This window comes from Pogoniulus pusillus, chromosome 2 (genome assembly GCF_015220805.1).
Source record: "Pogoniulus pusillus isolate bPogPus1 chromosome 2, bPogPus1.pri, whole genome shotgun sequence".
Taxonomy (NCBI): domain Eukaryota; kingdom Metazoa; phylum Chordata; class Aves; order Piciformes; family Lybiidae; genus Pogoniulus; species Pogoniulus pusillus.
The window spans coordinates 48,943,813-48,959,005 of NC_087265.1; the positions used below are offsets into that span (position 1 = coordinate 48,943,813).

A 15,193-nucleotide genomic window follows, 5' to 3' on the forward strand; every position below is an offset into this window, starting at 1 on the left:
CATTTGGAAAATATGTATCCTTAAAATCACTTCCTGCCAATTTCAGAGGTGTGATAATTGCAGGGAATTTGTGCTCCTTCTGGGCACTTGCATGATTCCTCTGCCTTGCTTATATACACACTTTGTTTAAATTCTGATTGTAGAAACTCATGGATGCTTTCCTGATTAATGCCCCCTCTCGGGAGTTTTTACTTAGTCTGAAGGGCAGGAGCACAGCTCCAGTGGCAAAACTCTGGGGAGCAGGTGGGGTGAATGTCCTGCATGTTAGCAGTGCCATGCTCAACGCTGGCATGTTTACACATTGACACACCCTGTTAAATCTTCTCTTTTCCAGATTTTCAAACCTGGGAAACACCTGCTATATGAATGCCATTCTACAGTCCTTGTTTTCAATTCAGTCTTTTGCTAATGATTTGCTCAAGCAGGGTATCCCGTGGAAAAAAATCCCACTCAATGCACTGATCAGGTAAAATTCACTTTCTGGGAAGGATTTCCTTTCTGATCAGAGGGCTGCAGCACCTCTGCTATAAGGACAGACTGAAAGAGTTGGGGCTGTTCAGTCTGGAGAAGAGGAGGCTTCCAGGTGACCTTCTGGTGGCCTTTCAGTATCTGAAGGGGGCCTACAAAAAAGCTGGGGAAGGACTTAATAGGCTCTCAGGGAGTGCCAGGAGTGGGGAGAATGGAGCAGAGCTGGAGGTGGGGAGAGTCAGCCTGAAGGTGAGGAGGAAGTTGTTGAGCATGAGAGTGGTGAGAGGCTGGAATGGGTTGCCCAGGGAGGTGGTTGAGGCCCCTTGCCTGGGAGTGTTTGAGGCCAGGCTGGCTGAGGCTGTGTGCAGCCTGCTGTAGGGTAAGGTGAAACTGTTGTGCTTGGGAATCTGTGGGGAGTGTGTTTCCTGTGGAACTGTAAAGCAGTTGTAAAAGATAACTAAATCACACAGAAAAAAGGCAGGTAAAGTAATTTCAACAGTTGAGGGTTTTCTAAACAAGTAACCAGTAACACTCTAGGTAACTTGAAGCAAGGCAAACCCCTCATGGCTCTTCTTGTTACAGCTTTGGGTTTTTTCCTCCTCTGTTGTCATGTTTTGCTGTCAAAAGAATGATTCTTGAAACTGATGGGAAATTGAAAATAAAATAGAAATCAGTCTGACAGTGGAAGCAGAATTCAACGATTCTGTGTTGTGTGATTTCATATCCCTTATCAGCACAAAGGTGTTCAAAAGGCATGATGCTGGGCTGGTTTACCTTCTTGTTGTAAAAGACAACAGCAAATACAAGGGCTGTTTTAGAACTTGGTAAGGCTCTTCTCTCCTCCTTAAAAGATTCCAGGCTTGTTTTTAGTTCATTTTGATCCTGTTCTAGTGATGGCCTCAAATGAGACTTCAAAACGCTTGAAATGGAAAAGGTTAATTACCTATGAAATAGTTTCATAGGGAAACACTAAGCCACTTAGCAGAGCAGAAAAGCTTTTAGAAACTCTCAAAGTGAGGTATCTTGAGTTTTATTTTCTTTCTCTAAAGTCCTGGAAAGGCAATCAGTGTTTCATTGCATTGCCTTCTGCAGACGTTTTGCCCATCTGCTTGCTAAAAAGGATGTCTGCAGCCCTGAGGTTAAAAAAGAGCTACTCAAGAAGGTGAAAAGTGCCATTTCAGCCACTGCAGAGAGGTTTTCTGGGTACATGCAGAATGTAAGTACCATATTGCCTAGAAATAATTATGTGTCATTTGTTGAGTGTTTTGACTGCATTGAACTCCTATCAATTTGATAGTGACTGGAGCTTTTTTGATTGAAAGGCAGTGATTGCCTGCCTTTTGTTAGAGCAGAGCTACCTTAATATTGCTGAATATAGTGAACTAAAAGGTAATTTTCCCTGTTGTTTGTGTTTGAGAGAAAGATACTGAATGAAGTTGTACACAAATTGCTTTGAGTGTACCCTGTTTCTAGGATGCCCATGAGTTCTTAAGCCAGTGTCTGGATCAGCTGAAGGAAGACATGGAAAAGTTAAACAAAACTTGGAAGAGTGAGCCAACCCCTAATGAGGATAGCTCACCTGGACGTGCTTCTGATGACCTCTCAGCCACCAAAGTCTATACATGTCCAGTTATAAGCAACTTAGAGTTTGAGGTTCAGCATTCTATCATTTGCAAAATGTAAGTATGTCAGGGAGCTTTTCTCATACTCAACTTAAAAGATGAGAAAATGTTTCCATCTGATGTGACATCTTCTGCAGGCTGGACCTAGAACTTGAACTAAGAAATATTTTGTTTCCAAAGCTGTGTTTAGAAAATATGGTCTGGAAAGACTGTAAACCTTGCACCACACTGCCTGTGGCTACAGGCATTCTTTAAGCAACCTTGAGATTGAACAAGGCCAAGTGCAGGGTTCTACACTTCAGCCACAACAACCCCAAGCAGCACTGCAGGCTGGGGACAGAGTGGCTGAGAGCAGCCAGGCAGAGAGGGACCTGGGAGTGCTGGGAGAGAGGAGCTGAAGATGAGGCAGCAGTGCCCAGGTGGGCAGCAGAGCCAATGGCATCCTGGGCTGGCTCAGGAACACCCTTCTTTTGTTCTCACCCTTAGACAAGTGTTTCTTTTAAAGCATCCAAGTGAAATTCCAATATGCAGCTCTGTCATCAGCATCAAACAGTTTCATTTTGATGGGTAAAAATGGATTGATCAGGAGTCATGTGATTGCTGGGAAGCAGCTTATAACACATGTAAGCTGTCAGTAATTTAAAGCACATTTTTGGTCAGACTTCTGTGTTTCTTCTGTAGGTGTGGTGAAACAGTCACCAAGCGTGAACAGTTTAATGACCTCTCCATTGACCTTCCTCGGAGGAAGAAATTGCTTCCTTCCCGATCCATCCAGGATTCCCTCGACCTCTTCTTCCGGGTAACTCTGGGCTTCAATTCGTTTTGTTTACCCCTTGCAGACTGTGTGGAGCTTATGTACCACGTGGAAGTTTCAGTTGTGTAGCTGACTATTAATTTGTATGACAGTAGCTGCAGGTATATATTAGATGTGTATTTATAGGTGGATTTTTTTTTAAATGTATATATATTTGGGGTGCTGGTAGAGAGTGGCTGAACAGGAGCCAGCAGCATGGCCTAAGGAGAGCCAAGGGCATCCTGGCCTGGCTCAGGAGCAGTGTGGCCGGCAGGGCAAGAGGTTATTCTGCCCCTGGACTCAGTGCTGCTTGGGCCACACCTTGAGTGCTGTGTCCAGTTCTGGGCTCCTCAATTCAAGAGAGATGTTGAGGTGCTGGAAGGTGCCCAGAGAAGGGCAGCAAGGCTGGGGAGGGGCCTAAAACACAAACTCTGTGAGGAGAGGCTGAGGGAGCTGGGGGTGTGCAGCCTGCAGGAGAGGAGGCTCAGGGCAGAGCTCGTTGCTGTCTGCAGCTGCCTGAAGGGAGGCTGTAGCCAGGTGGGGTTGGGCTCTTCTGCCAGGCAAGCAGCAACAGAACAAGGGGACACAGCCTCAAGCTGTGCCAGGGGAGGTCTAGGCTGGATGTTAGGAGGAAGTTGTTGTCAGAGAGAGTGATTGGCATTGGAATGGGCTGGCCAGGGAGGTGGTGGAGTGGCTGTGCCTGGAGGTGTTGAAGCCAAGGCTGGCTGGGGCACTTAGTGCCGTGTTCTGGTTGATTGGGCAGGGCTGGGTGTTAGGTTGGGCTGGCTGAGTTTGGAGCTCTCTTCCAACCTGGTTGGTTCTATGCTATGAAGCAGTTAACTTGGCACATTTTTGTATGTAACACTATGCAGTTTTTATTGTAAAATGTAGTGCATAATTGAAGTGATACTTACAACACTGCTGGGAAACAGGTAAAACTCCCCCTTCTGTGGTAGAAGAGTTGAGGCACAAACAAATACAAAGGAGAGAAGGGAGGCTGTCAGACTGAGAGAAACACTCAGGAATTGTAGTTTCCTCTCTTTGGCTGTGGTGCTTCGTTGCACCAGAAAAGCCTGGGTGAGGCACTTGGTGCCCTGGTCTAGTTGATTGGATAGGGCTGGGAGATAGGTTGGACTGGATGATCTTGGATGTCTCTTCCAGCCTGGTTGATTCTGTGACTCAACATCTTCCATACTGGCCTAAATTAGCAGAAGGAAGAAGGTCATGCAGGTGTAATAATTTATGATATGTGAATGCTCATCTTGTAAGCAGAGCTTCAAGGTGAGGTTTCTAAAAGCTAAAAATTAGTCTTAGATCTGTGAAATTAGGGTTGTGTTTGGTCACATCTTGAGACAGGCCTGTGGTTTTTCTCCATTTACAGATAGTGTTTTCAACAGGATAATTGATGTGCTTATTCTTCTAAAAGCTGCAGATCTCAGGATTATTTAAAAGTCTTAGATTATAGTTGTGTCATTTGGCCTCACTTGAAGAAAAGGGCTGTAGAAATATTTGCTCTAAATTGTGTGACTTCAGCACAGTGATGCTTCCCCTTTTGCAATTTGTTCAAACCTCTCTGTTCTACTGTAACACATCCTTGACAAAGTTTAGATGAGGATAAGTCTTCAGGAAGAAAGTTGAGATTTTGAAAGCAGGAGAGAAAGCTTCCTGGAAAATCGCCCTTCACCAGAAGTTATTGGAAACAAAAAATAACCTGTGTGTGCAGGAGAGACCTGGGAACTTGCAAGGTTCTCCCTCTTCTCTGGAAGCTGGTTGGACTCAGTTCCCTGGTCTGCAAGACACTTGCAATAAAGATTCCACCTGTATTAGTGAATATGTGATCAAATTGTTAGCTGTCCTCTTAGCAAATGCCCTCTTGGTTAGGTCATGTTGAAGGCAATTAGAATTGTTAAATGTAGCTGCTGATTTGAGGAGCTTCCCTGACAGCCAGAAGCAATGTGCTTCCTGTGGAGCTGTTTAATCTGTCTTTTGTTCCACCAGTCGTTTTTCTGTTCTCTTGAACAGGCAGAGGAGATTGAGTATTCCTGTGAGAAGTGCAATGGAAAGTCTGCTGTTGTCACACACAAGTTCAACAGGCTTCCCAGGTAAATGCTGACATCTCTACTTCTCTTGCTTGGAATCAACTCTACAAACAAAAGTCCCACAGAGTAAAGTTGGGAGAATGGATTGGACAGCAGGTGACAAATGTGTGTGTTCAGACAGCAGTCTTGATGCTGCTCTTCAGTTCACCTCTAAAGAAGCTCTCTTGGGCACCTGCTGCAACACTTCTTTCTACCTCCTGATTGCTAAGCAAGGAGGGCTGAGTTTTCCCCACCCACTTCTCTTTCAAGGGAAGCACTAAGAGTGAATAAATTCTGGAAGTTTAGTATTTTGTGCTCAGCTGCCCTGATGGGCAGGACTGAGTTGAAAGCATTAGTGCCAGAAGGTGTATATAGAGGATTTTGCTTTGATCAATTGGTTCTTCCCCTGCTGATAACTGTTTTCTTTCTCTGTAAGTGTGGCACTTTGAGGAGGAGAGCAGGCATTTTTGAGGGCTAATGGCATGCTCAATAGCTTCTGACCTTTTGGTTGGGTTTAGCTCATTATTGAGAGTGAAAGTGCTTAGAGGCAGAGCTCATTTTCTCATGGGTTGTAAAGCTAAGTGTGCTAGATGGCTGTGGTCTTGTCCTGAATACACTCCTGCTGAACCCAGTATCTTGGTAGTTAGCTTTTGTTTTGCTCAGTGTGTTTATGTGATGCTGCCAAACCCTTGTCAGAGCTTTTGAGCAACAATACAGCTGCATGATCTAGACAGGACGACATGCAACATAGAGGAGAAAATGCAGTCTGAGGAGGCCTCTGCAGGTTCTTTATCCTGCTGCAACCTAAAGCTCTTTCAAATAGAAGGTGTAACAGACACACCTAGTACCCATCCTGCACTGGGCACAGTTCCTGCTCAGTTTTAGGCAGCAATGGGAGTCCTCCATGAGTGTCTTGAGTATCTGGGAGTAACACACTAAGAGTCTGTTCTCTGACGATAATATTTTGGTGTTGTTCTGCCTCTCACTGATTTGTACAAAATAATGGGGTTGGTAAGAGCTGCTTGCTGCTGTTTAACTGCAGAGCAGGGTGATGCAGATCAAAGCATGAAGCTTCTTGATTCAACAGCCTGCACTGTGTACCTTGCACCAAGTTGTGGTGGGCAGGAGGGTAATTGCCTGTGGCTTTGCAGATAGACTTTCCCTACGGCTCTGGAGGAATACTCTGGTTTAGAGCCGGGTGAGCGTGGTTTGGAAATGGAGTTACTTGGATTTTGAGCATGTGTTCACTGACTTCTGTCCCTGTCTTAACATCTGTCCTTTTCTCCTATCTCTCAGGGTCCTGATTCTTCATCTGAAACGATACAGCTTCAATGTAGCATTGTCTCTCAACCACAAAGTCGGGCAGCAGGTGGTTATTCCAAGATACTTGACCCTGCTCTCGCACTGCACGGAGAGCACGAGGCTGCCGCTGACGCTGGGCTGGAGTGTCCATTCGGCCATGTGAGTGCACAGCTTGTGACTGATCCCTGCCAGGCTGAGCACGTATGCCATAGGGCAGGCAGTTGTCAGATCTCCTCCAGAAGATGTTTGGGCCAGGAAACGTTAGGATTACACAGCTTCAAAGATGCACTGCTAGATTGTAATAATAGCATCGTGAGAACGTGTATGGAAAGAGGAAGCGCAATAAAAGCAGCAAGAAGAGTTGGTGGGGGGCATTATCTAGAGAATTGTGACAGTTTGGGTGTTACCTGCCCCCCAACTCTTATAAAATCACACAGACCAAACTAAGCCAGCAGGAAGTTGAGGAATGAAGCTTTATATTTACAGCTTAGCACAATATACAAGCAGATATTGACAATAGATTACAACTATATACAGCTATGTAAAGAAATATAGGAGGTAAAGGTAATACAGAAACACAGCAGCCCTCCCTAAACCAGAGTCCCCAGGAGGAGCTCCCAACCACCTTTCAACCTTCTTTCCACCCCTCTACCTTATCCCAGAGTTTGCCTTATGTGCAAGGTGAGCCTGGGGAGTCGGCAAGGGGGATTAGAAGGCAAAAGGATTAGTTACACAGAAGCAGCCCAGACAGACAGGCACACACAGACTCTCCCTCTCTGTCTTATCTATGTTTTATGTTCTTGTTTTATCCATCTCAGCAAGCCTATGAGTGCAGCAGACATCAGCACTGTTTCCTTTTCACAGCCTAGCATCTAATTTCTCTCACTAAAATATTCCAATTTGTCTCAAACTAGCACAGGAGTATTTGATAATATTTTCCAGTGGCCTCATATGTAACTTTCTATCCTTTTAAAAGAGTTCCATTTAGCAATTGCTGAAACTTTTGCTTCCCAGTCCAAAATCCTCTAGATTACCTTTCCCCTGTGCAGCAGACTTGACTTAGGGGATGTGAACATCATACCTCTTTATGCTGACTTCCATTTGCACCTCCTGTGCTAATGATTAATTTTTCATTGCCTTTCTTGTGCCACTGCAGTATCTGAGCATTCCACATGCTGAAAACACTCTCTCCTTTTTCCTATGACAGTTATGTCTATAAAGCTGCTTGTCTTGGGACACAGATTAAATGTGCCAGTTGTCACATAGGAACTCTGTGGCAGAAAAAGGAACAAGAAGCCCTCAGGCCTCTTGGGATCTTTGCTTAGTGATTAGGACTATTGGAACATAGAATTCTATTATTCTATGAACTATTAGAATCAACCAGGTTAGAAGTGACCTCCAAGCTCATCGAGTCCAACCTAGCACCCAGCCCTGGTCAATCAACCAGACCATGGCACTAAGTGCCCCCAGCCAGACTTGGCTTCAACACCTTCATCCACAGAGACTCCACCACCTCCCTGGCCAGCCCATTCCAATGCCAATCACTCTCTCTGACGACAACTTCCTAACAACAGCCAGCTCAGACCTCCCCTGGCACAACTTCAGACTGTGTCCCCTTCTTCTGTTGCTGCTTGCCTGGCTGAAGAGCCCAACCCCACCTGGCTGCAGCCTCCCTGCAGGGAGCTGCAAACAGCAATGAGCTCTGCCCTGAGCCTCCTCTTCTGCAGGCTGCTCACCCCCAGCTCCCTCAGCCTCTCCTCACAGGGCTCTGCTCCAGGCCCCTCCCCAGCCTTGCTGCCCTTCTCTGAACACGTTCCAGCACCTCAACATCTCTCTTGAATTGAGGAACCCATAAATGGACAAAGTACTCCAGGTGTGTCCTGAGCAGTTCTGAGTCCAGGGGCAGAAGAACCTCCCTTGTCCTGATCCAGATTCCTGATCTAACCACAATAGCCATAGTGTGGGCCTCCTTAGCATACACCTGGTGTACGTGCTCAGCAGTGTGTCTTGTGCCCTACTGCTGAATGTGTAGTGGTGGTTGAGATTTACCTGGACGTTTCCCAAAAGTTTGCTGTAACAATCAAAATTCTGAACACAAAGACCTGAGGGTAACCAGAGCAAAAACTATTGAAAGTATGTTTGCTGTATCTTCCCAGTTACTTTGTTTCTTCACTGAAACCATTCTCACTGATCAGAGAGTGGAAGGGTAACTAGGATGGAGAGAAACATCTTCTAATCTTCCCCCTCAATTCAGGGCTGTTTCCTTGTTGTTGGCCATCTGGTAGGTAGATGGGCAGTGATAGTGATAGGCTTTGAGGAGGCTGAAAGGGTTAAATGGAGCAGGAAGTCTGTTGAGAAGAATCTAGGTAAAGGAGGAGAAATGGAGACCTGGGACTTGCCAGCAAACTGGCTGATCCGGCCAGCAGCAGGAGACTGTGGTTTGGGAACAGGAATTCCAGTGTTGGTGGGAATAAAAAATAAAGAGATGAGTTGTCTTGACATGGGAGCCCAAAGCCTTTAATTTGTGAGCTGGTGCCTAAGGCTGCATCACTCAGAAGTGAATCAAGTTTAGAGGATTAGGTATGATTTTGAATAGCTGTTGTATATTTATAGCATGCTGGAATTATTACTCTAAATCTAAGCAATTAGCAAGTACATAATGGTATCCTGCTTGGCTCTTCAGTCAAGGAGATTTGCATGCACAGCAGACAAGTAAATGTTCTCTTTTTGTAAGGGTTGTGACTGCTGCAATAAATACTTTGCTTTTTTCAATAGTTCCCGTCCATTGAAGGCCTCCCAGATGGTGAATTCCTGTACTGTAAGCACTTCCACGCCCTGTAGGTGAGTTACAGCTCTGAGATGTCCACGGTCTGAGGCTTTTTTAAGGCATTTCAAAATGTTCTACTTTGTTCTTTCCACTTTTTCTGTTTTCTTTCCTTCTTTTTTTGGTTTGTATTATAAATTATTTCCCCTGCTGCCTTTAATATCTGGCTTCTGTTTGTGTGACCTCCCTCATCCTGCTGCCCACACTGCTCCTGAGCCAGCCCAGGATGCCATTGGCTCTGCTGCCCACCTGGGCACACTGCTGGGCTCATGTTCAGCTACTCTCTACCAGCACCCCCAGGTCTCTTTGTGCCTGGCTGCTCTCCAGCCACTCTGTCCCCAGCCTGTAGTGCTGCTTGGGGGGAAGTTGAATGGTTTGTGCTGAGTTCTGTGTGTTACTGTGGACTCAACTCAAATGAGCATCTGAGGTTGTCAGGTAATAAAGCGCAGAGTCTTTGGCCATAGCAGCGAGAGCCACACCATCGATTTTAGTGTTGTAAGATGCTATTGCAGGCTTGAGGTATGTATGTGAGTGTGATGGGTTGGGTGTTCCCTGCCCCCCCACACTTTAGAAATCACCCAGAGTAGACTCAGCCGGCTCTGGAAATTGAAGTTTATTATTTACAGCTTAGCACAATAGACAAGCAGATAGTTACAGTAGATACAGTTATAAACAGAAATAGACAAGGGAAAAGGTAACACAGAAACACAACTCCCCTCCCAGAAACCCGAGTCCCTAGGAGGGGCCCCCAACCGCCCCTGCACCTTCCCCCTACCCCTCTCAACCTTACCCCAGTCCCAAGGCAGAATGGAGGCTCGGCCAGGGGGTTAGGAAGCAAAGTGGATTAGTCAAAGAGGCGAGAGAGAGATGCAGCTCGGAGCGCCCCTGCAGGAGAAGTGCCTTTATCTATGCTTTGATTCTTCTTCTTGTATCTCTCAGTAAGCCTTTGAGTGAAGCAGCCATCACCCTTGTTTTCCTTCCACAGCCTGTAATCTAGTTCTTCTCACCAAAACATTCTAGCTAGCTTCAAACCAGCCCAGTGAGTTAACCTAGTTTCTGTCCTTTTCTGACACCCCTGCATGCTACGCTGGTAAAGTTGTTGCTGTCAGTTGTTGCTGGCTGTTCCCCAAATGGTACTGCCCCTCAGTGAGAAAACTGAACACAAGACTTCTTTAGCAGTTACTTCAAAAAGAGATTTGTGCAATCCCATGAAGCTTCATGGCCTTGTTTTTAATCTACAGGAAATACACTTTCAAGTCCAAGAGCTCCACAGCACTCTGTGTGGATTCTGACAGTGATGATGAGCCGCTGAAACGTTCTGTCGCCCATAGCCAAAGGCTGTGTACCATACAGAGCAGAGAGCAGCCACAGCTGCAAGAGGAATCAGAAAAGGTAAGGGAAGAAAACACAGACCTCTCTATGCATAGATCCTGCACATGCTGGTGTCTGGCTTCTGCCTTTCTCAGTGTAGACTGTGAGTACAATTGATGCAAGGTAAATTTTCTCTCTCCTAATTAGCACTGCTGGAAGGGAATGTTTTGCTTCTTGACCTCTCTGTGCAGTTGTCTTGGGTTCCCACTGGGAACAGAGGCAATAGTGTTGCAATGCCATTTGACTTTTCAGGTTATGTATGCCAGCTGCTTAGCAATTTTGTAGTCCTTTGGGTAACTTTCACTCCCAGTGTTCCCAGGCTGAAATACAGTAGGCTGTCAATAGTAAAATTACACAGTAAACCCTTTGATTAAATTTGATCAGGACAGGCATGGACTGAGCAAAATAGACATGTCAAATCTGTGTCCCCTTTCAAGCTTTTAGAAAGAGACTGTCAGCCTCTGGAGGTGGACACGTAGAAGCATGGAGAGATCAAGTTAATTGGTGTAAAGGCACAGCAGACTTCAAACTGCATTTGAGCTGTTAGTTAGGATTAGTATTAATGCTGCCAAGGTATTTTTCTGCCTTTATCAGGGCAATGGATTAGCAGGTAAATGAGTTGTGTGGGGAGGAATGATGACCCAGATGGGAAAACAAGAAGCTAAGAGGATTATCTTGCAGTACTACTTTCTTCTATTAAAAGTGTCCTAGTGCTTAGGATAAGTGTCCTGCATCTCAGAAGTTTTCGGCAATGCTCATGAGGTTATTTTAGTCAGAGAGATTTGTAGTCTTGATTATGGCAGTAAAGAGGGAGACTTAAAGCTGGTTGAATAGCAGAGGGTAGCTAGAAGAAGATACCTATGTGCCAGTGGCATCCTGGCCTGCATCAGGAACAGTGTGGTCAGTAGCACAAGGGAGGTTATTCTGCCCTTGTACTCAACATTGGTCAGGCCACACCTTGAGTGCTGTGTCCAGTTCTGGGCTCTTCAATTCAAGAAAGATGTTGAGATACTGGAACGTGCCCTGGAGCACAGCCCAATGAGGAGAGGCTGAGGGAGCTGGGGGTGTGCAGCCCTCATTGCTGTCTACAGCTACCTGAAGGGAGGCTGTAGCCAGGTGGGGTTGGTCTCTTCTATCAGGCAAGCAGCAACAAAACAAGGGGACACAGCCTCAAGTTGTGCCAAGGGAGGACTGGGCTGGATGTTAGGAGGAAGTTGTTGTCAGAGAGAGTGATTGGCATTGGAATGGGCTGCCCAGGGAGGTGGTGGAGTCGCTGTGCCTGGAGGTGTTGAAGCCAAGCCTGGCTGGGGGCACTTAGTGCCATGGTCTGGTTGGTTGTCTAGGGCTGAGTGCTAGGTTGGACTGGATGAGCTTGGAGCTCTCTTCCAACCTGTTTGATTCTGTGATCTACAGCTTCTGATCTGATGAGAAGATCAAGGGACGATCCTGATCCACTGAGTGATGAAATACATAGTATTGAACTTTCAGAAGACCCCGAGCTGGGGAGGGCTGCCCGCGTGGTGAAGCTCAGGACTGCAGTTAAGGATCTTGACAAATCTGCGAAATTGCATAACAATGGGAGAGGCTGTTCGGCAGGACCGGGCCAGAGGTGCTAATCTTAGCCGACTGATCTGTTGTAAGCCTGGGATAGGAACAGCTGGGAATGCAGCAGGCCTTCAGAAAGGGTGTGAAAGGTGACAGCCTGTCACAGGGTCACACTGGTTGAAAACAGAAATGTGCAGACAGAGGCTTAGCCTGCAAGGGCTTTCCTCGGCATTAGCTGGAGTTTAGCTTTGGGCTCCTGACTGGAGAAAGCTGTTGGTTAATTGGAGAGGGGCCAGGGGAGAGGAGCATGAATTGTTGAAGATCTAGGAAGGAAGATTTTGAGGGAAAGAGCAGGCAAGTGAACTTGGGCCTTTAACTTACAGAGACACTTTAGCAGGCCTTGTGTCTTCAAGGAAGGGAGAGAAATGCATAGGAACATTTCATCCTTTTTTTCTCTACCTGTAGTGGATAGAACAAGAAACAACAAACTAAAGTGCAGGCTGTAATTTTTAGGTTAAATATGAGTGAAAAATTCCTAATACTGAGGTTGTGTAGGGGTGGAATGGATTTCTTTGGGAGAAAGTAGAAACCCTGTGCTGAAAGTCTCAGGAACAGGGCACTCAGGCAACCGCTGTCCTGCATGGCATATCTGGGATGAGATTGAACAAGGCCAAGTGCAGGGTTCTACACTTTGGCCACAACAACCCCAAGCAGCACTACAGGCTGGGGCCAGAGTGGCTGAGAGCAGCCAGGCAGAGAGGGACCTAGGGGTGCTGGGAGAGAGGAGCTGAAGCTGGGGCAGCAGTGCCCAGGTGGGCAGCAGAGCCAATGGCATCCTGGGCTGGCTGAGGAGCAGTGTGGGCAGCAGGACAAGGGAGGTTCTTCTGCCCCTGTGCTCAGCACTGCTCAGGTCACACCTGGACTGCTGTGTCCAGTTCTGGGCTCCTGAATTCAAGAGAGATGTTGAGATGCTGGAAGGTGTTCAGAGAAGGGCAGCAAGGCTGGGGAGGGGCCTGGAGCACAGCCCTGTGAGGAGAGACTCAGGGAGCTGGGGGTGTGCAGCCTGCAGCAGAGGAGGCTCAGGGCAGAGCTCATTGCTGTTTGCAGCTCCCTGCAGGGAGGCTGTAGCCAGGTGGGGTTGGGCTCTGCTGCCAGGCAAGCAGCAGCAGAACAAGGGGACACAGTCTGAAGTTGTGCCAGGGGAGGTCTAGGCTGGATGTTAGGAGGAAGTTGTTGGCAGAGAGAGTGATTGGCATTGGAATGGGCTGCCCAGGGAGGTGGTGGAGTCACCATCCCTGGAGGTGTTGAAGCCAAGCCTGGCTGGGGCACTTAGTGCCATGGTCTGGTTGATTGGGCAGGGCTGGGTGCTAGGTTGCGCTGGCTGAGCTTGGAGCTCTCTTCCAACCTGGTTGATTCTATGATTGTTTAGGTGACTGTGGGGAGATGGGGGCCAGGGGAGGTAAACTGGTTTGTCTGAAATCCATCTTATATATAAGATTGTCCTAAGTTATTCTTCCTTGAGTTTTGTTTGTGCAGAGGTCTCAGGTAGTCTCTCTTGCACGAGCCCTGGAGTGTAGAAATTGTGAGAATAAAAGCCCATTAATTAGAATAGCAAACTAATTATTGGCTTTCCAGCTTGTTGTGGGAAAGAGATGGGTGCTGATGATGACTCCACATAAGTGACTTTATTCTTTGTGGCTATTCACATTGGCCACTCCTCAACCACAGGCCTGACCAGCCATCTGTCACCATTAACCAGATCCTCTCTCCTTCTCACTGGTGTCCTGGGGGCACTTGGTCCTGGACTTGGAAAGAGGCATTACTGCTGCTGGGCCATTTCCCTCGCTAAGCTCCTCAGAGCAGCTGTGGATGAGGTTGCATTCAGGGGCTTGGCAGTCACTTTGCACAGCCAGTACTGCCAGCATATCCCCTGCAGGGCACAGCCTGCAAACCAGTCCTGCTATGTGGGAGAACAGCTGGAATGCTGCTGTACTGATGACATTGGGTTCTAAGGGCAGCGAACAGTTACCCAGATAAAGGGGCAGAGATGCAGTTCCTGTGATCTCTGCTGCTGCAGATGGAGTACTTCTGAAAAGATGTATTTAAAGCAGCCTGTCTTAGAGCCTAAGCTACTTAAAATCTATGCAAATAGTTTCTAATGGAAAGATTGTATGCAAATGAGGCACAGATGCTGCCAAGTCTTTAAAGTCCAGCCAGTGAGTTAGTGGTAGTTGTTGGCCAAGAGCCTGGAACCAGAGTTTGCCAAAGAGCTAAACCAGTTTTCGTGGTAGTAGCCTACAAGATGCAGAGCAAGGAATCAGACAGCTTATAAAGCAGATACTCTGCTTTGCTTATTCACTGCACAAATAGATGTGAGGAGAGAAGTTTACATTTGCCACTCCTAATGCTTGGAGAGCATGATGTCTAGAACAAGGAGAGAAGCTCACCTTTGCCACTCCTAATGCTTGGAGAGCATGATGTCTAAAACAAGGAGAGAAACTTAGCTTTGCCACCCCTAATGCTTGGAGAGCATGATGTCTAGAACATGGAGAGAAACTTACCTTTCCCACCCCTAATGCTTGGAGAGCATGATGTCTAGAACATGGAGAGAAACTTACCTTTCCCACCCCTAATGCTTGGAGAGCATGATGTCTAGAACATGGAGAGAAACTTACCTTTCCCACCCCTAATGCTTGGAGAGCATGATGTCTAGAACAAGGAGAGAAGCTTACATTTGCCACTCCTAATGCTTGGAGAGCATGATGTCTAGAACAAGGAGAGGAGCTTACCTCTGCCACCCCTAATGCTTGGAGAGCATGATGTCTAGAACAAGGAGAGGAGCTTACATTTGCCACCCCTAATGCTTGGAGAGCATGATGTCTAGAACAAGGAGAGAAGCTTACCTCTGCCACCCCTAATGCTTGGAGAGCATGATGTCTAGAACAAGGAGAGGAGCTTACATTTGCCACCCCTAATGCTTGGAGAGCATGATGTCTAGAACAAGGAGAGGAGCTTACATTTGCCACCCCTAATGCTTGGAGAGCATGATGTCTAGAACAAGGAGAGGAGCTTACATTTGCCACCCCTAATGCTTGGAGAGCATGATGTCTAGAACAAGGAGAGGAGCTTACCTTTGTCACCCCTAATGCTTGGAGAGCATGATGTCTAGAACAAGGAGAAGAGCTTACAT

General features: G+C 46.8%; 1 protein-coding gene across 2 annotated transcripts in view; it reads left to right on the forward strand.

Annotated features, from left to right (window-relative positions):
• Positions 1-15,193, forward strand: part of USP37 (ubiquitin specific peptidase 37) — a 42,722-nt gene that overhangs the window by 13,314 nt on the left and 14,215 nt on the right. For both annotated transcript variants that reach the window (XM_064165253.1, XM_064165246.1), the window contains exons 10-17: positions 335-466; positions 1,561-1,684; positions 1,942-2,147; positions 2,772-2,889; positions 4,906-4,985; positions 6,258-6,422; positions 9,039-9,104; positions 10,329-10,479. In XM_064165253.1, the coding sequence (XP_064021323.1) occupies positions 335-466; positions 1,561-1,684; positions 1,942-2,147; positions 2,772-2,889; positions 4,906-4,985; positions 6,258-6,422; positions 9,039-9,104; positions 10,329-10,479 (1,042 nt within the window). The remainder of the gene's footprint in view (positions 1-334; positions 467-1,560; positions 1,685-1,941; positions 2,148-2,771; positions 2,890-4,905; positions 4,986-6,257; positions 6,423-9,038; positions 9,105-10,328; positions 10,480-15,193) is intronic.